Here is a 28,000-nt window from a genome sequence, read left to right on the forward strand (position 1 = left end):
AGATTCTTACCTCTACACACTCACTGGATAGCTCAGTCTTTATGACGTAGTACGCACGAGTGAATGGGCGGGGCGACGTAAAGGTTCTAACGCGGGAATATACAAACGTTCTTGAAGAGCGTAGAATCTCGCTGCTCGGCCGGAGTTCGAGTTTTCTATCAGAACGTTGTTGTAGTAACTTTGTCTGAACGCTCACCAGTTCAGTTGGTCTGCTCGACAGAGAGCGGGGTAGGTGGTAACTCACTATGGGCGCGTAAGTTAGCGCGTAATGCTGTGTCAGACTTCCTGTTGTTACATTTCAGCGATCTCCACTCACGTTATACACATCCAGCATCGTTTAAAAGAGAATATTGCCGGCTTTTGAGACAAAGCGATCAGAAAACACATGGATCACTGTGAGAGGCAAGAGGAGAGGAAACCTCTTACAACCCACACGTGTTTTGGACAGGTTTGTATCTTGGGGACGTGTGTTGGTCATTTGGATACTATGTTAATAGCTACAGAAACACAAGGTTTATAATATACTTGTATAGTAATACTCTTAGTGCTTATTGTGTGTTGTAGTATGCATACACTGCCGAGGAGTATCAGGCAGTCCAGAATGCTCTACGGCAGAAACTCGGACCTGAATACATCAGCACCAGACAGGCTGGAGGAGGGCAAAAAGTGAGAATTAATGCACTTAATGTACACTTATCAATATTATTCAGACTTGGTGATCCAATATAAAGCTGTTTATCTTGCTGTTTTTCATATTATTAGACCTTTCCTTTGTCTTTTTTTTTTGCAGGTGTGCTATATTGAAGGTCACAGAGTTATAAGTCTGGCCAATGAGATGTTTGGTTATAATGGATGGTCGCACTCAATATCTCAACAAAATGTTGGTAAGGACACCATATTTATAACAATGGGTACATATTCTCAAACATTCCCATTAATGTTGGATTCAGGTTTCAGGATCAGTTGGTTATTTTTTAAAAGACTGGTCTACCTTGTGTTACAGACTTTGTGGACCTGATCAATGGGAAGTTTTATGTTGGAGTCAGTGCCTTTGTGAAGGTTCAGTTAAAGGTAAGGGCTCTTTCTGAGAAGACAGACACAGCATTGTGAGGAGTATACCATTTCTTTAGCGTCTTCTCCACAGGACGGCTCGTACCATGAGGATGTAGGGTATGGGGTGAGCGAAGGCCTCAAATCTAAAGCTCTGTCACTGGAAAAAGCAAGAAAAGAAGCCGTCACAGATGGACTGAAAAGAGCACTCAAGTAATTCTTTCTGCTGCTATGTACAGTATATTTGATTCTGATTGGTCAGTTGAGGCATTCTGTGGTCAGTGCTTTTCGGTTTTAGTAAAATGTAGTAAGATTAGAAGAAATAAAACATTAGAAAATAGGAACACTTATGTTACAAAACATTTCTATTCTAAGAAATGTTTCTTGAGCACAGGGTTGCCAGGTTTTCACAACAAAACCCTCCCATTTGCTACTCAAAACTATCTCAGTGGCATTTGAAGGGGTTTCCCCGGGGGGAGGGGGGGTAAATATCCGTTATTGGGGTCTCATCAACCCGCAGACTTGGAAAAACATATTCTTGCCAATATAGCATATTGGCATGATTTATTTACTCTGACACTGAAGACTGAAGTAATGGCTGCTGAAGATTCAGCTTTGGCATCGCAGGAATAAATTATATATATTGAAATGTATTAAGTAGAAAAGTGTCATTTTAATATGCAATAATATATAAAATATAGTCTTTATCAAAGAAATGTAGCTTTGGTGAACATAAGAGACTTAGACAAAAAAATAAAAAAACCTGTCCAACATATTTTCTCTTACATCATAAAAAAATATATATACATTCGATAAGAAGCCATATAATAAGCAGGATAATATATAGTCATCGTTATTACTGCAAAATCCATTTGAGATAATACAAGGCCTTTCTACTTCATCAGGCTCCTGATCACCCTGTCAAGATTAATTCTGAGATAAAGATTGGCTGACTTCACACTATGCCTTATAGAATAGCTGTTATTGAATTTTAATATAATTGTTCTTTCAATCTTATAAGGTGTTTTGGAAATGCACTTGGAAATTGTATTCTGAATAAGGAGTATCTCATAGCCATCAATAAAATACCAAAACAGGTAAGAAGTAATCCCGTCGACATTTGGGCCAAATCTGTTGATACTCTTTGACTTATTTAAATAGATTTCTTCCATCCCGTCTCTGAAATATGATGTATATTCCGTTATCTCAGCCACCTCCTCCATTAGACATGGACAAAACCAAACGCAGGGACGGTGAGCCATCCGTGGAGAAGGCCAGGTTCGACAGCCTGGCCCGAGCCAACAGCAGGGAATTTATCAAACTAGCGGAACCAGCCAGCATCCCCTCAGAGCGGATAGAAAGTCACCCTGTACGAGGACTGCATGAGAGCGGCGCTGGATCCAGGACTTCATTGACAATCACGGCAGCACATTCTGGCAACACATCAGCTCACCAGGACTCTGAAAACAGGCCCAGCAACACCTCAAGGTGAGTTTATTTAGTGTTACAACTACAACACTAGCCAGCTGCACTTCTGATAAATCTGCTTCTCTCCATGTTCTTAGGTCAGCAGCTGACATGGCTGACCTGTCCTCGTCCGATCCTCCTCTGGACTCCAAGCAGCAGAGGAAGCTGAGACAGCAGCAGCTGCAGCAGAAGTTCAGACAGGAAATGGAGGCTAAGCTGCTGCTTCAGAAGCAGAAAACCCAACAGTCCAACGCTTCCGCTGAGCCGCTACCGCTGCAGTCTAAGCAAGGTGATGGAAAATTTAAGGGTTCATGTTTTAGCCATGAGTATAAAAGATTCAAGCCTTTGCCTGCAGGAGTGTCAGGTGTGTAGCACTCTCCATCGGTGGGTTTATCGTTTTAGGACAGGCTGTAGGTCCTGTTAACCACAGTACACCAAACGGACACCTGGTGACAACTAAGCAGGAGGAGTATCTGGCTGGTAAGGAGTATTCTAAAGAAATGTGCTAATGGTGAATGTGGACTGGAAAAATAATTGATCAGACTTTGTAAATACTGGCTGATTTCAAACTGGGATCTAGGGGGCTGTTAGGACAGTGGTTCTCAAACCTTTCGACTCAGTGGCCCTCCATTTCCTACACAATTTTTACAAATGTCCCCACCATGTATAGTAAATATTTCCACCTATTATTTCTGCTATTGTTAATAACTGTATAACTGTAAATAACTAATAACAGAAATTGGGAAACAAACTGATTTAATTAGAGGAATAATAATAATAATGATTATTATACTGTATTCCTTTTAAGTAATTTTAAGAGTCATCCTTTAAGTGAGTCATGTCCCTTGGTTGGAAACCACTGTCCTAGGGTGTTCATAAAAAATATTAAAGGATTTTTTTGTTTATTTTAATTTTTTTTATGGCTGCCTGTGGCAACTAAATATTAGTAACAATGTTTTTTCAGAAGTCACAGAATGTAGCAATATTGTTGGTTTCACTGGGCAGAAATCATATTATTTGTGATATATTCTGACAACCAATTTTTACAGTATGAAATAAAGATGAAAAATAGTGTAAATAATAAAAATGTTTTTCATTTTTGGCTTTAGTATATCATAAGAAGTTGTACTAAATATACTCCATTTGCAAACAACATTGTGGTTATAAATATACATATTCATATATACATATTCAAAATATTTGACTCTTTATATTTTTGAGGGTTGTTTGCAAGGGAATAGTCATATTTGGGGCATCAAAGTTTGAAAACCCTGCTTTAAAGATATTAAGCACAATTTAAATTCTGTCATTCCAAACATTTTTTTGAAGCTTAAACGCCAGTCCTCTTTCATTGCGATTCCATAAAGCATGGCCAGTATCATTGAATTTCTCGTTTTGTTTTAAAATGACAAGAAATAGTAAACTAGTAGTTTCCTCCATTCGATGGGTCTTACTCATCTGGTGGAAAGACTTTTGGTAGCTCAGGTTTTAATACAGGAAAAAGGCAATTAGATTGTAAGGTGAAATATATAAATTTCTCACTTCTTAAGATGACCCGGAATTATGGGACTTCACTCTGGATGGCATCGATATGCTCGATGATCCCGCAACGGGCTCCACAGAACCTCCCCGTCCCACGACACCGAGCCAGCACAAGATGATGACACGCAGCAAGACCCCGCAGAGAGTCCAGTCCCTGAGACCACCAGCTCAACCTCAGGGCCATGTTGTTCCTCAAGGCCAGGGAGGATATGGCCAGTACAGATCCTCAGACATGAGAACTACAGCAGAAGCAGGTACAGTTTGCAGAATAAATACATGCTAATTTAAAAAAATATATATATACTTGCCCAGTTCTGTTTTTGCTTCTTCTTCACTCATGCAAACATCCCACGTCCTCATTAATATAAATAGCCAGGGACTTAACTCTCTCAGAGCTGGCACAATTTGTAACAAGCCTGTGCTTGTTGACTTTGCTTGTTCATTAAGAGAAAATAACTTTAGCTGCTTTGTTAAATATGGACCTATGGTAATGTTGTAAATGTAATTGTTGAAGGTGGACCACAGAGCCCATACAGACACGGCCAAATCATGAAGAAACGAAGACTGGACACGTAATGAATTTAACTATAGTTTTCTTTTAGAAATCTTTTTAGATTTGTTTTATACCAATTTGTGAATATGAAAAGCTAATAAATATGTGTTTAATCTGTAATGTAAATCAAAACAGAAGCAGGACTTATTTTATTTCTGATTTTCTGAGAATAAAAATCTGGAATGAATTGAAACATTTCACTATTTTTTACTGGTAGCTATTGGCAGGGGGATGTGAAAACTGCGAGTAAAATTCTGCAAATCTTTGAAAGAAAAAGCACAATGTTGTGGGAGGAGGAAGTGTCCAAAATGTTTTATTAAGCATTTTAATATATATTTATATATACATTTTTTTTTGTTTTAACACAAAACCATAGATAAGTCACCAAAAGGACCCTGGATGGAAACTTTGAAAGAAAACATCAGCAGCAATTTTTGACCCCACAAATGTAATGCTGTTTACTCTGGGAATATGTGAGTTATGGATTGTGAAACCATTCAGCTTTCAGAATTTCAGTCATGTGACGGGATCGTGTGACTATGATAAGTGGTATTTCAGTGGTTTTAACTGTGTCCAAATGTGGTTTTGGTCAATTACAAAGGATTCAAATCTGTGAACTCAAGTATCAAAAGTAACAAATAAACACTCCCTGGTTGGTTAAACCTTTAAATGCTGTTTTCTGCATTGCAGTAACATTTACCTTCTCTAGAGAAGTCTAGCGGATCATTTTAGAGGTGACATCCGCAAACAATTGGCACTCAATTTGTGGTATAGAAAAAAATGGTTTGGGGGAGTGATATAACAAACTGTTAATGAGTTGCTATAACAAACTGTTAATGAGTTGCTATAGTTTAATACTGTACTTCTATGTTGCTGCAGTCAAATGCACCATATTTTCACCACAAAGATCAAGTATTTAATTTACTACAGCAAGGGCTTTGATGGTTGTGTGACATTTTAAAGATGGGGAAGACATTATCCTGTGGTTTAAGGCTAGCTTAATTCAAATTGAAAGCAACATGCGATTGGACGAAAACAAATGTGCTTTCACACAGGATGCTCACTCATCCAAATTAAGCATTCTATCCACTTACATACAAGGGTTTGGACGTGGACTAGTGGTGAATGTCTATATAAGATACACTGTATTATTGTAAGCTCATCATAAAACGATATTAAAAAAAAGTCACAAATTAACAATGCTAAGAAATACGTGCAAGTACGAAGAGCTATAAAACCCTGCTTAAATCTCCCCCAATTGCACATCCTCTTCCTTTCACTTTAATACACAACTTAAGTCCCCCAATACTTGTCTCTGAAATGCCGTTACTCCTAACATTCATTCATTCCTTCCTACCTTCTTTATCCGTTTTCCCACAGTCTAGACTCGTATGTAGGATACACTCATTCAGGTTTGTGTTGGTGGTGTAGTCTTCTTTCCATCCATTCACTAACTCTTCTGCTGGTAAACTGCAACACCATCCCTGTATTCCACTGCCTGACTTTATTACAGTAAGGACGGTATCTGTACTATAAGGCTATATAGCTGATGTTTAAGACAACATACACCAGTTTAACCCTTTCTGTGCCTCTTTATCAAATTAACACATTCATCTATCAGTCTTTAAAAAGCAGATTCGAATAACCCGAGTCACATTATATGGACTTGAAAGTTTTTCCGATGTAAACTGTTGGATAAAATGCGTCCATGTAAAGCACTAGTTCCGATAATCTCAACCCCACGAGGCACATCTTTTCCCTTCCTGGAACCAACCCTGCTGTTTCAGCTCGCCTGAGTGGTGCGTAGATTGGTTGACCCGCAGCTGTTTCCAGACTGGTGAGCTCCTGAGGGTACGAGGAAGCCCTGCTGTAGTCCTGCGGGGGGAGCGGTGGATGACAGTGGGCTTGTCTGAGCCCACTGGGGCATGTTGTAGGTGGGGCAGGTGTAGCCAAACTGCTGATTAGGCACACACAGTGAACCCTTCCGCCCGGCTGTAGGGTTGGTGGTTACTAGCATATTGCCACCCATGGAACAAAGCTGACCTGGTGCAGAGTATTTACGTGGCATCTGTAGAAGAAGACCGTTGGCTTTGATTAGTATTTATATAAATAAATCTTGATTGGTCAGTATAATGTCAATATGATGCTACAACCATGCTGAATAACACTATAATCAGGGGTGCACATAAGTGGTCCACAGGTCTGCATGCACAACCAAAATAAAAAATGCGTTATATAAATATGTTCTGACGGCGCATTTTCGTACCGACATGGTTAACAGTTGTTAATGCACAATTACCATTTTAGATCACAAACTGTACTATATAAGTTTTATTCTAAACCTGAAAGCATAAATCTAGGCTATGCCATGTCATTTTTAAAGCACAATGCAAAACTGACATACATTCATCCACTGACGCTCTTTAATCAGCAGTGCAAAATCTGGAAGCGCGTATACTTACTTGCCGACAACCCGCCAAAATAAAAGCCTGCTGAGTTTAAGTTTGAATATGATGAAAATGCTTTTATTTTAGATGCTTTTTTCCAAAGCGACTTAAAATTGGGGAATACATAATGCGAATCTTCTAAAAGAGGCAAACAAACAAAGTAGTAGTAAATATTATCATTTTATTTTTACGTTTATTTACTTTAAAATAAATGCATTTGTATTTAATACTAGGACTGCTTTTTATTTTTAATAATATTAATCACACACTATTTAGTTTTACTATAATTAAAAAAAAATAACTAAGAGCAATAATATTATAACTATTATTAATTCATTTTTTATAGTTGCATTAAATGAGTCACGCTATATGCAGTGAGGTACAAACCAAATCTCCAGGTTCTCTTTTGAGAACCAGGCTGAAAAAATTATGTGCACCCCTGACTATAATGTACTGAACTACTTTGTATATCACTGTTAAAGTTGCAATGAAACAGAAATGGCAACAGATCTTTATTTTCTGTACTGTCACACATCTGAATGCATTATATAAAAAGGAAAATAGGATAGGCCAGAGACACGGTTTAATTCATTGCACTTAAAAATGAATGAAAGCTTTAAGTTGATAGTCGAAGCCAGGGTTTAAACAACCTGGTGACCTGTGCCAGCCTTCTATAGTAATTCAGTTTGAGTTTTTAAATTAATACAGATTAAAAAATTTTTTTTAGGTTAAATATTTGAATTCATGAATCATTCACGATACAAACTATAAGCATTTACAAAAATGACAATTCTCACCTTTAACATTGGTGGATTTATGTCAAAAACTAAAGCTCTGTACCAAAACCCGCCAAAGTCTGAGAGTTTTAACACGACAACGATGTAGTCAAAAATGGAAAAGTTTTTCCCATGTGTTTTTAAAAAGTTTCAAGCATATACGATAATGCTTCAAAAGGCTTCACATTAACAAATATGACAATATGCATTTTCATTCCCAAAAACTTTCAAGTTTACAGTTTTTGGCTGAAAATGCTGTTTAAACGACCCCTGACTCCCAGATGAATTAAATAAAGTGTGACATTAGCATGTTGCTAAGCTAATAGCAAGATACTCTAATAAGCATAAAGATGTCTAACACAGAAAAATTGCGGTACATTTTAAAAAAAAACTACATTAGCTGTGTTTCCATCCAAAGTTGGAAATTTAATTGTTAAATATCGAAAAGTGGGAGAATCCACCGAATATAATAATTTAAATACTTCTAAATAACATGAATAATTATAAAGTGTAAATTATTCAGAATTTGGGATGCATTTTAAGAATACTTTTCCCATCAATTGGTAAAAATGCACAACACCGCTGTATGCTGCTTGAAAGACGTGTGCAGCTCTGACCTAAACAAGCACATGGAGGAACACGTGAGAGATGCGCTGAATGAAAACACATTCACTCTCTAACAGCAGATGGCGCTAAACTGCAGAAAATGCAGCCTTTACCCTGGAAACCCATAAACAGAGCAGCTGCTCTACTTTATAAAACAATAATTTAAATAGCCATTCAGATTTATGGATTTGCTATGGGTTCATCACAACACCAAATACTTAAATATTTAGACTTAATAGGCTATTCATTTTCAAACCTTTTTTTTTTTTTTTTACATTTTAATCTGGACTAGAGCATGCCCTAGATATTGTTTGAAAGTGTTTTGATTCTTTATTGTTCACTCACACTTTACATTGGGGCTTCATTAGTTAACAAACTGCCAATGAAAAATTCTTCTGAACATTCATTAATCTTAGATATTCCATTATTTAATAACACGTTGTAAAAATCAAAAGTTGCAACTGTGTTATTTAATGAGCTAACATGGACTAAGATTTGTATTTTTAACAAAGATAAATAACTTCAGTAGCAAATGTAGCTATTGCTCATTGTGAATGTTAATGGTTAACTAATGAGGTCTTATTGTAAAGTAATACCTATTGGTCTTTAGTTATTTTTCACTTTAATTTGTGCAAAATGTTTAACTTTATTTTTCTGTATTGCTTGATTGTATTTAAATATTCAGTTATTTTTGTTATAAGATAAAAGTTATTAAACCTGTTATACTGTATTATGACCACTTAAAAAATACCGTATACCGTGATAAAAGCATTAGGAATTAATCGCAACATTATATATATATATATATATATATATATATATATATATATATATATATATATATATATATATATATATACACACACACACACACACACACACACTTTTTATTCTATTTCAATACAACTTGACCATGTTACATTTCTAATCAGAAGTGATTGTTTTACTATATCGCATTCTCTGATAATCTAAATTTAAATTAAGTGTAGTTTTTCTGGCATAGTAAGAGTAACTGTAATAATGCGTTTGTGCATTCTTTTTGGAGCCCTTCTTGACCTGTGGCATCTTGTTCTTGGCATCCCTGGCCCAATTATCAACCAGCTGATGGAGGTCAGCTGTGAATGTGCCCTTGTGTGGCAGATTAGCAGCAGGTGCTTGGTCTTGGTCATGGCTCTGTCCGTTCTCATCTCTCACTGGACTTGTGGTTACTGTAGGCCACAATTATTATTCACAGATTAGAAAAACTTGAGCATTTTGAGAAAACAAAGAAAACGAACTGTCTAAATAAAATGGTGAAAGTCCTACCTAGCACATGAATGTTTGAGCCTGGTATGGTTTCTGTCTTTCCAGTGGCTGACTGATTGACTGAACTTCCACTCTGTACAGCTTGTTTGTTCCCTAGACAAAACCAAATTATGTTTATCATGGCAATTTTTCACAAGATCATGTTACAGTTGGATGTAAATCACTAAGCCCTGATACCTTGTTGAAAAGAACCAGTACCACTACCACTTCTTGACCTGGTCCCCTTGCTCTTAGTGGGTCTCCGTCTGCCTGTGATGGCCACAGTTGGAGGGATCACCACAGAAGGCGGCGTTTTTCCCAGACGTGTATACAGTTCCACGATTTCTTCCTTCTGCTTATTCTGTAATGCCTGGATCTCACCCATATGTCTGCAGAAAAAAAAAAAGTTTAATTAGTGATCACAAGATACACAGTTATCATTAATGAGCTCACAGAAAACACAAGTACCTCTCCCTGAGCTTGTTCATCTCTTGTTTAAAGCCCTCATCTTCCGGTTCAGAGTCGTTGTCACTGCTGAGGTAGTGATTGGTGATGGACACGGTGGAAGGGGTCATTTTAGACTCTGTAGATGAGTCTGGTCCCTCAGCAGAGCTTATAGAGGAGCTCTTTCCTTCTGCTGGAGTCACTGAGAAGCGGCCCACTTGGATGTCAGTGCTGGAGGTCACCTGAAAGCGGCCGACTGTAGTGGTAGATACGGGTTCAGGGCTCACCCTGTGAGGGGTCTGAGATTTATGAACAGTGTTTTCAGGGCTAGAGAGAGATGATGGTGATGACGAAGTTGTTGTTGAAGATGGGGTGATGGAGGAAGATGAGACCATGACTGCTGGATCTTCAGCAGTGCATGGGTCTTGATCACTGGCCACAGAAACCTGAAATGGAGAATGAGGATGTACATGAACTTGCTGTGCAAATCTTTCAGGCATAAAATCTGAGGCCTAGTGCACACTGAAGAAGTATATAAAGTTACCTGAAATCTGCCAATATTTAAAGCTTTCTCGGATGGTGATGTTGCTGGCTCTTTCTCCTCAGCGCTGGTCTGTCCATCTGGTTGAGTTACAGATACGGAGGTCTGTAAAAGAAAATGTGTATATAAATATAAATGTATGTAAAAAACAAAGTACCATTCTAAAAGGTCAATGACAAATAAAGACTGTCTACAGTAAAGGATTAAAAAACATAGTTAAAAAGAGATAAAAAAAAATATGGTTTCATTTTAAAGAGATTTACATTTAATGATATTAAAAACGTCGTAGTATAACCAGCAAGTGAAAAGCTACAAAAGTTACAAGTCACTACACGACATTCATCCTGTCATAAAAAGGTTAAATTATGTACACACACTTATATTATTTTTAAAAAATTATATTGTATTTTAGTTTCAGTATAGGTTTTAGTAATTATATTATGGGCTTTTGTCATTTTATTATATTTCAATGTAGCTTTATTTTTATTTCAGTTTTAGCTATTGTAATTACACTTATTTTATTTCAATTAAGTGCCAAGACAGCATTTCTAATTTTCAATTCATATTTTGTTCCAGCTTTATTTTAATGAAAAGGTTAATATTAAATTTGATTATTATTATAGTTCTCTATGAAAACAAAACAAACAAAAAAATAGGTATGAATGCCATTTTGAAAAAATTATTTAATTTAGACCAAAAATAATTTTGGATCATGTCTTCCAAATACCAACATAGACAATAAATCAGCAACTTCCCCCACCTGTGGTCTTTGTGGGGACAGATCTGCAGATGGTGTCTGGTCAAAGCTTGTAGGTGTCACAATAGAGGCAAAAGCACCAGGTGCAAAGTTCCCACTGGAACTGAGAGACAAACTAGAAGGTGTCGCACCGGAGACAAAGCCAGGAGTGTTAGTGCTGATAGTACTGGGTGGAGAGGATGTAGACGTCTCTCCAGATCCATCAGGTTGGTTGGAGGAGCTCTGGGAGGAGTCCTTGAAAAGGGAACGCAGCTTCTGATCTAAAGCATGGATGTCTTCAATTCCAGGCGGCTTCCCCTGTACATCACTCTCAGCATCTCCTGTTGCAGATGGTTGCGTCACAGGGACAGAAGAGGTGCCGACTTGTGCCTGCTGAATGCCGGCTTGAGCTTGAGAATCCAAGCCATTGCTCTCAGCCACAACATTTTGAGGAGTTAGTGAAGGGGTGGGAAGTGACAGCCGACGTGGAGCTGGTGATTCAGTTGGGGCTAAAGTGGTAGATGGTGCAGGAGTGGTTACTTCTGACAGAGTTGCAGTGGTTGCTGGGACAGGGCTCTGGTATTGAGAAGTCTCTGGGGCAAGACCTCCAGGTGTGGGTGGTACCACAGAAATCTGGGTTGAGCCGGGTGCAAAGCTAGCTTGGTCCTGCTGAACAATGCTGGCTGGTGTGGGATCAGATGCTGGAAGTGAGAATACATGGAATCAGTCTTAATGTTGGTTGGTTGATTGTATTAAAATTTATTGTCATATCAGCACCATCGGCTATTATGTGAAACATTACACAACATATCAAATACTCGATATACATGTTTAAGCACTTTTACTTGAAGACGTATATATCAGACCTTGTGTAGAGTCTTCAAATGATGTGTCTGCAGAAGGAGGTCCAAAAAACGGCTCGCGAAGTTTTGCTTCAGGAACTGGGCTGACTATGAAGCGCCGGCCTGCTGAATGTACAACCTGTGCTGCTACGCTCGGTGGCACACCTGTTACATGTGAAATATGACAAATGAGACCGGTTGCAAGATAGGGGCTGATAAAATGTAAGAACATCACCCCAAAGTGCACTCACCAGGCAGAACGGATGTAGAAATTTCAGGTACTTGCTGGCCCAAATTACTGCTCACCTGAAGTAATTGGAAATGTTTATTTGTAGTCTTCAAATCATTTCTCACATTTGTTCTTATGGGCTGAACAATCATCAAACATACCTGATTTTGGCTATTTTTCTGAGCTTTTCCTTTCTGATCTGCCATCTGAATGACATCTCGAACCTGCTCTATGAAGGATTCCCGCTCGCTCTCCAAGATAAAATTACTTTCAATCTTGAAACGCAGTAACACACAGACGTTACGATCAAATTTTATTCAATATTTAAAGAAGTTAAACATCCTGGATATTGAGAGCCAGAATATTAACGCGTCAAATGCTAAATGCAAATAAAATTAAATTATATAGTAATAAATATAATTGTCATTTCAAATGAATAAGTCTCTGACAATCTATCCACTGAAAAAAATATGAAAATAAGAGAAAGGTTTACCATAATTTCAGCAATTTCTACAGGATTATCACCATCCAAATCAAACTTGAATGTGACCATTTTCTTGTTATGGGTTTCCAGCTGACATTCAGCAACTCTGTCCCCAATATTAGAAATCTACAAAAACAAACAGATCAATAACCCAACACTGTTATTATAGTAAACTTTTCACCAAAATGTAATGTGATGCCATTATTAAAAACAAATCAAATTAGATTTGAGCAACAACTTACATTCAGCACATTGAGCTTGAGCTTGGCCTTGGCTATCTTTTCGTGGCGGGAGTGGCTGCGTACAGAGCGGCTCTGGGGTCGTTTCATAGAGCGCCCCTCATGCCTGCCCTCGTTCCCATCGCTCAGACCAGAAGCAGCATCAGAGTGACCACTAAGACCACCAAAAAACATCAGTAGTTAATCTTCTCTCTACTGGAATGTCAATGTTAATGAACATGAATTATAAAAAAGATGTTTGACCTTTCTGTGGAGGCTGGAGCCAGAGTTGGTTGAGGTTGTGACTGCTCTACTGGCTGCGTTTGGGATACGGTCAGTGGTGCCTGTAATAGAGAATTGATTTCGAATTTTAGAATGCCACTGACTTCAAATCACAATCATTCATAATAGGGCTGTCATAATAGACAGAAAACTACATTTCAAATATTTATTTTTTAAAATAAAAAATGTTGCATTCAAATTTTGTATATGCTTCAGGCAGTCTTATCAGCGATGCATGAAATGCAATAATGTAAGTGTCTTTGCTTTTTGTTGTTTTTGTTAGTCTATCAAGTTGAACCCACCAGATGCAGGGCTTCTGTGTTATTCAAAATATTGCAAAAAGAGAGAGAACATCAATGCGGAGATCTTGATTACATCAAAACTGAATAGGGCAGATCACACAGACGCATATTTGACGCATTTATCACCATTGCACTCGCGTCTCGCACAAGAGAGCTGCATGTTTAGAAAGCAATGTAAAATTAAATTAAGTTTAACCTTAAAAGTAAAAATGTCTAGAGACATGGCTATTTTTCCCCCATCCTTCTGCATCTCATGTTTTTACATGAAAAACGTACTGTGTGATATTATTTTATTGCTTTAAACCATATTTTGCTTGATTATCCCTCTTGTGGCTTTAGTTTTTTCGCCCCTAACTGAAATTATGCCTTTTAAATTTGGATATAGATAATATTGAAGTGCAAAATTCTAATTTAGTTTTTCAGCAATTTAGACAGCCCTAATTCATAACACACAATCACAGGGAGGCATTGCTGTAAACTGATGATCTTTTTTTTTTTTTTATAATTCCAACACTGACATTTTCTACTCAAACTTCACTGAAAACTAAGCATTTACCAGCACACTCAATTTATATTTTTTGTTTAGCATTATAAATACATAAAATACTATTTAAGATTAAGAACTATGAAATAAAACTATATTTTTAAATGCGCATTATATATAAAAGCGCTCTATCAGTCCTCTGCACTGTAGATATTATTATCAGCACTAAAAACCCACATTGGCAAACTGCGAATTCACACACCACAGTGTTAGGCACGACTAGTACCTGACAGGCCTGATATAGAAAATAGAGCTGTTCAGCATTTGGAGGTGGTGAGAAAACAGGAGGGCTGAGTTGACATGCCCATATCTGACAAGCATGTAAGAGCAGCCAGCATGCAAGAAAAAGATGGAAAAGCAAAGAACAGTAGCATTAATGTCTGAAATGCCAAGAAGTTGAAAGCACACGCAACATGAAGGTCAATGGAAGATGTAAGATCAGCCACCAGAGGGCACCCTTCATACTGTACCTTTAAGATTTGAGGGCCTGGAGGGGGAGCACTGCCATCTTGAGGTGGCTGATGGTACTGTAAGGGGACGGTAGGGTGAACAGCAGAGGGCAGAGTGGCCGTCTGACCCATCACCTAAGAGGGGAGTACATGTACTCTTGTTTATATTTAACAGATATATAGAGCAAGATGTTTTTGTCTTCATGATATGGATCACATGAAGTGTACCTGGGATGTGGCCACAGTTCCAGTCTGGGCAGTGGGACCCGGGGTCAAAGTACTGCTGGGCTGCTGCAGAGGGGCCTGGGCTGGGTGCTGTGACTGTTGAGGAGAAGCAATTTAGAGGAGAATGCAAACAAACAAGTTTTTATTTCTTCGGATTAACATGACTAGCTCTGAAAACCAGGACAGGTAACAAAACACAAAGGAAATGACTCACCATGCTTTGTGGGTGGATCATGGTGTGCTGTGGATCAGGCTGTACGGTGCTGAAAGATGTGCCTGGCTGGGCAGGGTGAGTCTCAGGGACCGACGCTGAACCTTGAGGGTCCACAAAACCTACAGCTGTGAGACAATAAAACTTTCAGAGCACTTTCCCATACAAACACATTTGACTATTTTTTATATCTTATTAGAGCAAAACGACTCATTTTGCAACACTAACTGGAAGCAGAGGCCCCAGGCTGCTGCAGTTGCTGATGCTGATCTGCTTCATGTTCTTCAGACTCCGTAATGACCGTGCCCAGAGCGGGACCAGGGGGCTTGTCTGTGGTGTCAGTATGCAGTCCAAGCTGTGAGGGGTCATTCTGCTGCACCATCTTCCTCTTTTCTTGTTCCTCTCTCACAAGTTTTCGCTGCTCTCTCTTACGGGAGATCAGGGAAACTCTGTCCTTTATGGCCTTTGCAATGGTCTTGTGGTCACCCTCACAAACATATCCCGAATCGACCTTGAAGAAAAAGATTACTCAGAATTTAACGTCAAAAACAATGACAGGTCAATACTAGAAGAAGTCCAGGGGGAATTCTGCAGATTTTCAGGGGGTTTTTATGCACTGACAGACTGCAGAATATCTATATGAATAATTATATGTAAGACCTCAAAATTAACCAATTACAGATTCAAACCATCAATCGATTTGAATCTGTAGTTTGGAAACAGAACAGAAATCCAAGTATCTTTACCATTTCTTGGGCAACATCATCTGGTACGTCTTTATGCAAGTCAAAGGAAAATTCAATGGCTTCATTCTCTTTGTATTTCCCTTTAAGTTTCTTTACATCCTCAATGCGCAGCAACAACTTTATGGACACTAGCTCTCCATCATCCTCCTCAGCCAGCTCTACACGAACCCCAGTTTCCTCCTGGAAAAACGCATGACTTAAGAGGTCCTTGATGCAATACCTAAAAAAGAAAAAACAAAGACAATCATCTATTTTTGAGACCTGTACCAATAATTAATAAGAACATATTAATATACTGATTAAAGACAAGAAATAAACAGAATTTTGTGCCCATCTTGTGAATCTATGTACTGAAGTTTTTCCTTTCTGTGATGGGGCAACCCAAAGAGAAGTCACAAGAGTTTACTTCCAATTAAATGCCAAACAGCTTATTGTTAAATGACAAAAGAGTAGACAGCTTATTGTGTTATGAAAATACCAATAATAAGCATATATAAAATTGTAGGATTTCTAATTATAAACAAGCACAAAATACACCAGGGCTTGTATTTTGAAATGTCTAAGCTTTATTACTTCCAGCAGGTTATTAAATATGAAAATATAATGTGCACTCTTATATCATCTAAAACATTGTAATATAAACACCAAGTACACACTGTCGTTATCCATTAACAGTCAACTGTTCAGAATAAATGTGCTGTATTCTTTGATGGAAAATTGCTCCGAAAATGCAAGCACTGCACAAAAGTGTTGTTTTTACTCTGAAATGTGAAATACTACTCATAGCTTTTTGAAGTTTAATAATCGCATTAGGGCTTATTGAACTCATGTTTTTTTATTCTCAAATGTAAAACTCTCACAATTACAACTAGCTGCGATGGCGACATGCGATGGTTTCCATTTCCATGACGTCACAGTTGAAATCAACAACACAACATATATGACAGGTACTGACTGTGTGCTTTAGAAGTTAAATGTATCTAATGGGAGTTGGAATGTCATATTGGGTGGCATTTATAGCCATACTGAAAGCGACAACCGATACAAATGCTTTGAACAAATAAAATCAAAGCAAAGTTGTACGTTAAAACAGTGAACTCACTGTGAACAAAGTGTATTCCATAAAGATTGTATCAGTCACTCAGTATGTACATTTAATAATGCTAAAAACGTTTAATATTTACGATTATAAACTTATTTTGTTGTGAGTGCAGAAAAATATTCATTAACGAAAAAATTTTCTGTGACTAAGATGAGACATTGATGAGCTAAAAATAATATCTGATGATGAAATTATGACAAAATTTATGCCGCAACTTTGTTAACTAGACGAGACTGGACTATAATGTTATTTGAGGACTGCCAGACATTCAAAATGCATCCTATATGCTAATGTCCTTCAAAATGTATTTTTGTGAGAATCTACACGATAAACATTTGGACTGCTGTGTGTGTATTTGAGCACTGAGAACTGATCGTGGACTGTATATGAGAACTGAGGAAGTGGCGAGAGAGAGCACTTCTTTCAGTGTGATTTCGCCTATCCCGTCTTCACTAACTTTGTTAATCGACAACTAATTGTGACTCCCGGGAAAAACGGGATGTCTGGTTACCCTGTCATTCGATTATGATCGGATAAGGGCCGTTTGCATATCAAGTCTCATAGGCTAATAAAACGCGAACTAGCGATCGGAAACAATGGCCTCAGCACCCGAAGGGTTAAGGATAAGGTAACCAGATGTCCCGTTTTTCCCGGGAGTCACAATTCGTTGTCGATTAACTTAAAGTTAGTGAAGACGGGATAGGCGAAATCATACTGAGAAGTGCTCTCTCTCGCCACTTCCTCAGTTCTCATATACAGTCCACGATTAGTTCTCAGCGCTCAAATACACACAGCAGTCCAATTGTTTATAATTTATAAACATTTAATTTACTGTATTAAGTAAATACAGTAGGTTATGGATTAAGTGAATGTTTGCAGGTGGGTGAAAACTGAACGTGTAATTATTTCATGCATGCCTTCCATTTTAAAAGGACAGCATTCCAAATTAAATACCTATTTGTCATTAATGTTAACCAACAAAAGATGTTAAATAAATGTATACATGTTAAGTAAAACCTACTGTATCTGGAAAAATTTGTTTAATTTGTATCTGTATTGTATTTGTCTTATTGTGCTTCTTTAAAAGTAAAAAATACAATTGTATATAATAATAAAATTTTGTTATTAGGTTGCTCCTTTTTCACTTAAAGGGATAGTTCACCCAAAAATGAAAATTGTCTTAATTTATTCAAGTTTTTCCAAAATCAGTCCTTGATTCTAATTTCTCATAAGCTTAATTGATCTAGTCTAAAGAGAGAAGAATTAATGATTATTTTAGTTTAAAGACTACACAGTTTGGCTAAAACTATTGACTAAAAGTAATGACTAAAATTTGACAAAAATAAAATGATAAATAATAAAACTGGATTAAAGACATTTTTCAATAATTGTGTGGTAATAACATAGATCTCAAAATCAGACACGGTGTCATATGACACAAATGAAAATGAGGCAAATATAGCCTGTTCAATATTATACTGTGATGTAACCAATGAAACATTGAAAGTACCCTACCACAAATTTCCAGTGGACAAGAAAGAAAAACAGGTTGTGAAAACTAGACCTTATGACAATACGACAACTGAGGTCTCATGCTTGGTAAATGTCAGCCCACCTCTCGTCTTTATTCTGACGTATGCAACCCTCAATGATCTCCTTCACTTCAGGAATAGCCACTTTGTCAAAACTGCCAGGCTTCACCCCCTGTAAACACAGCAAAGGAAGCACTCAAATCACTGGCATAGAAAGCAGAGATGGCTCTAACTTGGGGCCAGATTTTCTCAAAAATACTACATTTTGAATTAAGTCTAAATCTGTCTGATACCATCAGGTTATGTCAGTACTGGATTTGTGAAAGGCTTCTGCATTTACTGGTAGAGGTAAAAAACCAACTTACCACTGTGTGAGAAAAAAGCAGAAAGGAAACACCCCCACAGAGTGCAAAAAAGGGGGTAAAAAGACTAAAATAGTGCAGCAAACAAGGGGAGGATGAGTGTGTGGGAACACTCTCCTCCGCCGGTGAAGTGTGGACTTACGCTGGTGACTCTGCGATAGATCTGAGCTGCATTTTGACACTCGGAGTACGGATACTCAGAAGTAGCCATCTCCAGCATACACATCCCAAAGGCATACACATCCACCGATTCGTCATACTTCTCCTCATACATCTCAGGCGCCATGAACTCAGGGGTACCTTAAATTAAAAGAATGGTTCAGAACTCTCTCAGTACCCTATTACACCCTCTCAGTGAAGAGGTGAGAGGAAGATGAAGCTGTTGCTGAAGACTGCTCGGGCACAACCTGTGAGAAAAGAGAGAGGTAGAGGGAAGGAGAGCAAAAAGGGGATAGAAAGTAAAAAAAAAAAAAAAGAGGAAGGGGAAACTGCCCTCAGTTAGACTGCAATGATAAGAAGCCCAAGTTTCTCTGTGTAAGACCTTCAAGGGCAGCACTGTGTATGCGAAAAACCAAACTAGTGCACAGCACTCACTTGAAGGCCTGGACTGACCACATGACTTTAAACAATGCAGAATGAATTTAAGAAATCAACATATTTGTTGTTAGCCCAAACAGCAAGTTTAAAACAAGTCTGTGGTCAGAGGGCTCGATGAGTTTATCACAAGACCAAACCGAAACACTAGCTATGGAAAACAAACCTTTCAAAAAGTCCTACCTTTGGGTTAACCTGTGAAGAGGAAAGGTTGAGCAATTCAAACAAACATTTTACACTCCATAGCTTACTGAAAAGTGATGTTCTGTGCACCAGGAGAACTAGTAACCAAGTTACCCATTGACAAAGGTCTCACACAGACAAACTTCACATACTGATAATGATTCAGACTGATATGTGTCACATAATACTGGTGGACTTACCAGGCTCATTTCTGTGTACTTACTTTCTGTACTGCAGTACACTAAATAATCCTTAAAGTAGAATAAGGGGAGACCTGAAATTAGAGCCTAATGCTTCCAAAACAAAACAAAAACACAAAGCTCCAAAACAAAACAAAAACACAAAGACCTTAAAGCTAAAAGTATGAGGGAGATGAGCAGAGAGTTTAAGGTTTGAGCTCCAGACACTGACACACTGAAAGAAAACAAGCATTTCCTTGTGGGGGAAAAATGAACAGATTCATTAGCATCATCATCATTAAATCATGGTTGACTGAAGAAACAGACCACAAATTTCCAAACCAGAGCAAAAGATCTCTCACGGTACCTGCCAACCCAGGGCTCAGCTCTAGCTCTAGTGTTATCCCGAGATCAGATCAGGTTTCCCTGCAGACGAGTCACAAAATACCTATAACCGCTCCACAACTACTTACTCTGTCTGTGGGTACCTGAAATTGTGGCAGAAGAAAAGACAAAGACTATGTCTGAACTAAAGGAGGGTGTCAAGAGACATCTTCCATAAAGCGGGAGCCCTGGTTTGCTGCGGTTCGAGCGCTCAGGGAAACGCTGTGGTCTGCTTTATCACCACTGTCATTAAAACACGCTTTGAAAAGAAGTAGAAGAAGAAAAGAAACTTGAAAAAGAAACATGGAATGAAGGATCTGCCTTTCCCCCAACCACAAAACGGAGTCGGACAATTCGAATGGCTTTTGATTTGGAGGTGATAATGCAGTTGCAAATACTTATACCGTACCTATGACACTCTTGGCAAAGGAGGTCCTCTTGAGGGTAGCCAGGCCCAGGTCTCCAATCTTGACAGATCCGGTAGGTCCGGTGATGAAGATATTGTCACACTTGAGGTCCCGGTGGATGATGGGAGGCGACCTGGTATGAAGGAAGTGCAGCCCCTTCAGAATCTGCCGGCACCAGCTGCGCAGGACTTTGATCTTCATCTCCTTAAACCGTTTTAGATACCTTCAAGGCCACAGAAAACAAGTCAATCATAGCAGGTGATAGCCTAAAAAACTGACAGTAACAAATAAGAGCACTTACGTCTTGAGTGTCCCAGATGTCATGAGTTCAGTCACCAGGACAATACACTTCCTCCCTTTCAAGGATGATTCCCAGGAGTCGTAGAAGCGTACTATGTTGGGATGCTGAAGACCCTTCAGCATTCCGGCTTCCTCTTTAAAACGCTGCCGCTCTGACTTAGACAACTTGCGATCCTGAAAAAGAATTTCATATTTTTTTAAGCATAAAAGGTAAGATCACATTAACAAAATTTCATCAGCAAAAAAAGAACCACAATTCACACAGAAATCACTTTCAAAATAAGCAGCATTCTGTTGGTCAAAGTGGAAATTTGCATAAATAACTGATATGAAAGTTGCACGAGAAAGTGTTTCTCTCTTAAATTAAAGTCTCAGATTCCTACTGAAATGACTGCTTGCGAAATTTCTGCCATTTTTTTATTTGCACTGTTTAGAAAACTTCTAAACTTATAAATGTTAAGTATCAATGTGGCTGATAAGAGAGGGAACATTTTTTTCTTCAAAACTTAAAAAAAAAAAAAAGGATATTCTACATAAGAACTGCAGTGCTTTAACTCGATTTATAGTCACCTTTCTTACAAAACATCCTCATAACCAACTGCTTTCAGCAACTCTGTGTGCACGCTCTTTTCTTTGAAGATGACAAGAAAAAAAAAAGTGTGCTGAATTGTGGTTTCACCAAGAGGGAAATAGTGCTGCATGCAAAAATCTTGTTTGCAATCAAAGTAGATGGTGCAGCACTAATAATATAATCTACAATGAAACTACAAAGTGCTTGGCTCAAACCCAATCCAGCAGTGTGACCGTTTTGCAGTCTGTGTCTGACTATGTTTTAAAAATGCACTAATTTCAACTGGTGATCCTTAGTTGACCTACATTTGGTGCGGTCAGCTGCCATTTTTGGAATGAGAAGCCTTTGCCAAGCCCAGTAGGGACGGGCATTCGCTCTAAGTTATGGTTAAAACTTCTGTGATTATCACTCGCATGTGTACAATTAACAATTTCAGTGCTGAATGATGTGGGTTACAGGAAGGGGGACTCTGGTTTGCACCCCACACTATAACAGATAGTGGTGCACTTATGGGACTAGGCCAGTGAAGCGTGGGAGCATTTCCCCAGAGGAGAGGCAGCCCACACACTGAACTCCAGTATGAGGTTAAAGCTCTTGGCATGAATCCAGCTCACGTGTGAGGGCACATACCACTTCAGACAGGAGATAAGGAATTAGGATTAGTGAGAGGATCTGAAAAACAAATGACCTGGAAACACGTTTAACAATTAATTTAAAATTGACAAAGCTAGTTTAGGAGGCTGGGATAGCGTGCAACGGTCTTGGTGCTTATAAGGGGCTGCACAGTTAGTTTGGACATTCAAACGCTCCTCTATCAGTCTGTAATGTTAATCAGTGAACAAATGGAGGTCACATGCTTTGTGAAATGTTTTTGAAAAGTCTCTTATGCTCATCATCAGTGCTGCCTTTATATGATTAAAAATACAAAAATATTGTGAAATATCAATAATTCAGTAATTCTGTGATGGCAAAGTGAAATTGCTGCTCAAGAACCTTCTTACTCTTTTTATTATCCGTTGAAAAAAGCTGCACTGCATAATTTGTGTAGTGGAAACACATCTTTTAAATTGATGAACAAAGTTAAAAAGAACAGGATTTATTTGAAATGGTAAAGACTTAACAAAAACTTCTGTTCTTTTTAATCAATTGAATGCATTCCAGCTAAATAAAATAAAAAACACTTACTGATCCCAAACTTTTGAAAGGTACTGAAGATATATTTACTGTAAATGAATGGCTGTACTTAAGCGATTCTAACACTTACAGCATTTCCAACCTTCAAGAAGAGTGTTACAGTAACGCGAAGCAGTCAGAAATAGAATACATTTTTTTATAACATTATTAAAAATAACAATTAACTTAAATTAAAACATTTAAAATGGTTTAAAAATACACGGGTGTACCCAGTACAAAGTGTGTCAACTGAGAAAATAAATCTTTAATCAGTTTAAGGTTACTGCAGAAGATTAAATAGATTTAGAGGGGCCTGTTAAAGGGAGCAAATGCAGGGCGAAAGGCAAATGCAGGACAACTGGAATGAAACTCAAGCAGTTGATTGAAAGTCAGTGGTATGCACTCACAATGATGACTCGGTTATCTGGCTTAAGCGTATAACCGGAGTATTTAATGTGGTAAATCGAGTTGGACGCAGAGGGAACTTCTGTAAAAAGGAGAAGCATCTGAGATCCATTTTCATTTTCTTTTTATGGTGACCTACATATTGTTCAAATGTGTTTAGCATGTGAGAAAGTGAAGGAGAGAAATGTGGGAGGGGAACATCCCCGAGTTTAGCATAAGACGCAGGAGACAGATGGCCTTGTGGTGGAGATACATAGGCCCTTCCCTTTTCTGCAGCAGGATGAACTTGCAGCTTCTAACACATACCGTTCTAACACACAAGACAGGCCGGGAGACAGAAATAGAGACGGCGACACATGAAATGTGAAAAAAGTAAAGTAAAGCGAGGCTGAAAGCTAGAGAGAACGTGAGAGGCCCAGTGTATGAGCTGGCTACGCCTGAGGGCCATGAGCAGAAGTGCAGCTCACGTGGTGCTGCCTCGTCATCATCGCTCTGCAAAAGAAGAGACAGCAGGAGGTGGAGAGCAGCAGTAGCAGAGTCAAGCCCTGGCAAACCAGCTCACCATACTTCACACAGGAGATTACAATTGCTTTGGTTGTTGAACTTGACCCACTTTTGAAGTCACACCTATATGTGGCACATCGGTACATAAAAAAAACGACCTCTACAAGATGAAAACAATTTGAAGGAGGTCTCTGTATGCAAACAGACTTCTCAGAAGTGGGCCACACAACTGATGAGCTGGTGATTCTCCAAAAGAGGTGTTGTTGCTATGTAGTTGGCCAGCGTCAACATGCTCTCTGTGCAAGCACACCACATAGACATTACTCATGCTTTTATCATATCATAAACCAATAAAAGTGGAACGAGTGCAAAATGTTTAAAAGCCCATGTTTCTCACGGTTCATTAATTATCAAACATATAATAAGACTAAAATAAAGGGTAAATGGCTGAAAACTGGTTCTGTCTCCAAATAAAACAAAGTAAATTGTGTTTAAAATATGAAACAGCATAGCAAGTAAATGCAGCCTTTGTGAGCACATCTGTGAGATTTCTTTGAAAAACACTGTAGTGTTAATTCACAAATGCATGATATAAATGTAATTCCAAAAAATGACATAACACTGTAAAATTGCAATTTATTATTATTTTTTTACTCTGACATGGAAACAGGCTTCCAGTGCAATTAGACAGTCTCAAAATACACCTTAAATAAACACTACCTATGATTTACTGCATGTGCCACACACCTTCCAATACACACCTGGTGGTCTAGAATAACCTAATTAGGAAATGAGGATTTTCTATTCAGAGATGATACTACAATGCCAGGGCTTCGGCCAAAGAAAACAACAGTTATAAAGACAGAGGCCAAATGCCAGATGTGTTAAGTGTCAGAGGTGAGCCGCTTCAGAGGTGTGACAAAAAGACTAGTCAAAGTGTTTCCTATTTCTAAAGAGATAATAAAGCAAAATTAAACACGAACAATACAAGCTGATGACACATCTCTTGGAAAGGTGTAGGTGGGGCATTAAAGTTAAAATCAAACTAACTAGTCATAAGGCTGTAATTTAAAGGTGATATACTGGAAATTCTGCGAGACAGGGTTGTAGGTTTCAGAGAATGAGATAGTACACTTTAGTCGCAGTTGAGCAGATCAGATAGTGATTTACCACCATCAGCGGACAGATCAAGAGTGCCAACAATGTCAAGTGTTGCACTTTGTTATCCTAGCTGTCAAAAGCTATGACGTCCTACTCATAAATAATTATGTTACTGGCTGGCTTGGTTTCTGGCCTAACTGAAAAGCCACTTAAGGCACAAAAATACAAGAAACATACCTGCAACTCGCACCATGCCACCTCCACTGTGGTTTCAGTATCCAGACCCTTGTAGACCGTCTTAAAAGAACCACGTCCAATCTCAATATCGAACTTCAAGAAGCGGCCATCCAGCGATGTCCCGACTGCATTTGTCTCAACTTCCTCATTGTCTTCTAGCTCTGCCTTCGTGTCCCGCAAATCTGTCTTAGCTCGGGCCTTGTCTTTACCTTCTTCATCCTCCTCTTTCTCATCCTCTCGTTTTGCATCAGCACTATCTCTAGACTTCAACTCTGCAACCAAACATGGTGCTTCTGCAGGGAGAACATTGGTGGTATTCGCAATTAACACCTGCGTTGACTCTACTGCTGTCTTGACACCATCACCCTCCTCTTTTGGTGCAACCAGCCCTTCAGATTGTGGGGCTGAAGCGGCTTTGCTTTCTGAGACAGGAGTTTCACAAACAAGAGTGTGAGAGTCCGCTGAGATGGTTAGGATTGCGTTCTTGCTGGGCAGCTCCAGCGCCGTAGCATTGGAGTCGTTGATGACGCTGCGACGGAAGAAACGGTGCTCTGCCTTCAGCAGTTCTCGCTCCATGGTGTGGTGGCGACGGCGGACCTCGACACCTAGACGCTCGCCCACCAGCGTGTCTGAGCTGGAGCCATTGATGTTTTTCGAAGGGGGGGAAAGGAACTTGACCATATTGTCGTTGAGATTTTCTGACATTTCTCCACTGAGTGGAGTGAGAAGTAGATTCAAATCTTATATGCTATCCATATATGGAAGAAAAAGCAGTATAAATGTGTGATAACGAGACGAGGTTGCTTCAAACCAAGTGAAAAATTGCCAAACCTCTCTCCTCTCAAAACAGCAGTTCAGATAAAGTCAATACTCTTGCAAACTAAGGTATTGGAGAGGAGCACAGGAAGTGCTTGGTGATAAAAGTAACGCAGGATCCATGCACAGATCAAAATGTGGTGTTGATGATGATGACAAAAAGGAGACCTCACATCCAGCTCATCCATCCTGTGTAAAACAGCAGGGTGTATTCAATCCACATAGGGGATCTCCTGAGGGGGCAGGGCAGAAGCCTGCTGATAAATGTTATAATCACTTTCAACTCTGAAGTCGTGCCAGAGCACAAAGTTTAACGGTTGCGTCTGATTCACTGAAAGAGAAACAAAATATAATTTAAACAAGCTGGTTAGCAACAGCTAACAAATTTACACTAAACTTAAATGGTTGCATGCACACAAGGCTTTTCCACAACCAGGCAAATATTAACCCATTCAAATAAGGTTATTAAGAGTTTACTCTCACTAACTATAATGACAGGATATGACTTTTATTATTTTAAAAATAGACCAGTCATACTGAAACTTTTAGATAAAGAGTGTAGGAGGAAGTAACACTCAGATTTTTCACATTTAACCCTCACGTCAAATTCAAAACAATTTCCAGATAGCACATTTCTGTAACACTTCATCATTTTTATAATTCTGATCCTATTTTAACAAACAACAAAAGTAATAAATGCTATATAATGCTTTTAATTTGAAGTAACTTGTTCAAGACAGTGAATAAACAGTATCTATCTTCAGGACAGTGAACATATGCTGAGGGATTAGTAAATTAGATTGTCCTTGCCATGTGTGAACACAAAATAGTCTATGGTTTCAAATAAAAAGGAACAAAAAAATGTTCAACAGTAGAAAACTTGTTTTTGTTTCAAGAAACTCAAAATGTAAGATTCTGAAAACTGTAACGTTAGTTATGTCTTTTCTCTCATACAGGGAGATGAAATGATTTGAGATGTGAAGCTTATATTTTTTTCATCAAAAGTCACTGTCAGTTTCTTAACCTTATCGTAAGAATCTGGCAGAACTGGAAAATAGCCCAAGTGTTATGTGGACTAGTTTTATTATACTTTTATTGCGACTTGCAACATTTTAAGCTTGAAAGACTCCGTCCCCATTCACAATCATGGGAAATATAAACACAAATTTCTAAATGTATTTCTTTCTCTTGTTTTCCACAAAGAATTTAAGTCATAAGGAGTATAAACGACTCAGTGACGTGTAACTTGAATGAGCAAACAAATTAAATTTTTGTTGAACTATCCCTTTAAGTGAATCTCTTTCCAATTATCGTATCTGGCATTAACCATAAATAAACAAGAACCAAGGTTAACTCCATGTAAATAAATACATATTAGTCACGACAACGTTTAATTTCACTGCTTACCATTTTGTCAACACATTTAAAACAAAAACTTACCATAATGTTAAGTGTCGTCGTCTTATCGGCGAATAACCAACGGCCGTCTCCAGGTTTAACCGGTAATTCCCCAAACGCGCGTGCTCAGTATTTGAAATAACGTTTATCCGGCGCGAGGCAAAAGAACAGCTCGGCGTCTCTAGATTAGCTTAATTTATATAAAGTAAAACACCGACAAAATGGCTAAACGTCGGTTACTGTGCCTCCGCTATAACCGTCTCTAGAGAAGTTGAATGTCAAACACTACAACAACGTGCCGCTTCCGCTAAACCTTGCTCGCGAGACTGCAGAGCAGGTTCTCTTTGTTATTCCCTTTCAACTGACCTCGATTCATCTTCCTTCCTTGTACACTCATCTACTGCATGACGCAGTGCGTGCAAACGATGCACTGCAAGATGTTTCTGTATTTACATCAACAGGATGCTAAACAATATTTGTAAAGCTTCGATAATATGTGCATTTACGCCGACGTGAAACTTGGCTTTGGGTGCAGCGCGCTAGCGAGCGCTTGTGGCTCTATTGTTGACAGCGAGAGATACCGAACAGATGTATACGATTTGCATACTTAGGGTTCAAAGCTACAGAATCTGCATGCCATCGATTCCCAACATTTTCGCCATCGCATAAATACATGCTAGATTAACAAACCGGTTTCGTGATAAACAATAAGCCGGACTCTGTCCACTCCCCCTGCTAGTCTTTACCAGAGACGAGTAACGTTTTACAGTTAGC

General features: G+C 38.6%; 2 protein-coding genes across 5 annotated transcripts; one reads left to right on the top strand and one right to left on the bottom strand.

Moving 5' to 3' along the window:
• Nucleotides 1–17: 17 nt before the first annotated feature.
• On the top strand, nt 18–5,788 carry rad52 (RAD52 homolog, DNA repair protein). Of its 2 annotated transcripts, XM_026202679.1 has the most exons (12): nt 18–228; nt 303–448; nt 565–666; nt 791–884; nt 1,004–1,071; nt 1,145–1,263; nt 2,072–2,147; nt 2,261–2,538; nt 2,616–2,806; nt 2,920–2,997; nt 4,068–4,313; nt 4,574–5,788. In XM_026202679.1, the coding sequence occupies exons 2-12, from the start codon at nt 386–388 to the stop codon at nt 4,633–4,635; spliced, it is 1,377 nt and encodes a 458-aa protein (XP_026058464.1). In that variant the 5' UTR covers nt 18–228; nt 303–385; the 3' UTR covers nt 4,636–5,788. The 2 variants fall into 2 exon arrangements, with proteins under 2 accessions (XP_026058464.1, XP_026058465.1); XM_026202680.1 differs by lacking the exon at nt 2,920–2,997 and having other exon boundaries at nt 19–448.
• On the bottom strand, nt 4,909–28,000 carry LOC113043335 (serine/threonine-protein kinase WNK1-like). Of its 3 annotated transcripts, none has more exons than XM_026202637.1 (25): nt 27,269–28,000; nt 25,013–26,159; nt 21,023–21,195; nt 20,724–20,944; nt 19,117–19,274; nt 18,696–18,784; nt 15,979–16,198; nt 15,461–15,743; nt 15,236–15,360; nt 15,025–15,117; nt 14,818–14,931; nt 14,574–14,657; nt 13,484–13,563; nt 13,244–13,394; nt 13,011–13,127; nt 12,679–12,792; nt 12,540–12,594; nt 12,313–12,453; nt 11,471–12,147; nt 10,714–10,815; nt 10,194–10,615; nt 9,924–10,114; nt 9,747–9,839; nt 9,498–9,649; nt 4,909–6,680 (listed from the first exon to the last, which is right to left on the bottom strand). In XM_026202637.1, the coding sequence occupies exons 2-25, from the start codon at nt 25,715–25,717 to the stop codon at nt 6,396–6,398; spliced, it is 4,845 nt and encodes a 1,614-aa protein (XP_026058422.1). In that variant the 5' UTR covers nt 25,718–26,159; nt 27,269–28,000; the 3' UTR covers nt 4,909–6,395. The 3 variants fall into 3 exon arrangements, with proteins under 3 accessions (XP_026058422.1, XP_026058423.1, XP_026058424.1); XM_026202638.1 differs by having other exon boundaries at nt 27,236–28,000; XM_026202639.1 differs by lacking the exon at nt 14,574–14,657.

Source organism: Carassius auratus, chromosome 25 (assembly GCF_003368295.1).
Source record: "Carassius auratus strain Wakin chromosome 25, ASM336829v1, whole genome shotgun sequence".
NCBI lineage: Eukaryota > Metazoa > Chordata > Actinopteri > Cypriniformes > Cyprinidae > Carassius > Carassius auratus.

Coding starts and splice junctions, on each gene's coding strand:
- rad52 (XM_026202679.1), top strand. CDS start 386: ATGGATCACTGTGAGAGGCAAGAGGAGAGGAAACCTCTTACAACCCAC. Junction 667..790: donor AGGCTGGAGGAGGGCAAAAA/GTGAGAATTAAT, acceptor TTTTTTTTGCAG/GTGTGCTATATTGAAGGTCA. Junction 2,539..2,615: donor AGGCCCAGCAACACCTCAAG/GTGAGTTTATTT, acceptor CCATGTTCTTAG/GTCAGCAGCTGACATGGCTG.
- LOC113043335 (XM_026202637.1), bottom strand. CDS start 25,717: ATGTCAGAAAATCTCAACGACAATATGGTCAAGTTCCTTTCCCCCCCT. Junction 14,932..15,024: donor GAACTGTGGCCACATCCCAG/GTACACTTCATG, acceptor CTCCCCTCTTAG/GTGATGGGTCAGACGGCCAC. Junction 6,681..9,497: donor CCAAGAACAAGATGCCACAG/GTCAAGAAGGGC, acceptor CTTCTTCTACAG/ATGCCACGTAAATACTCTGC.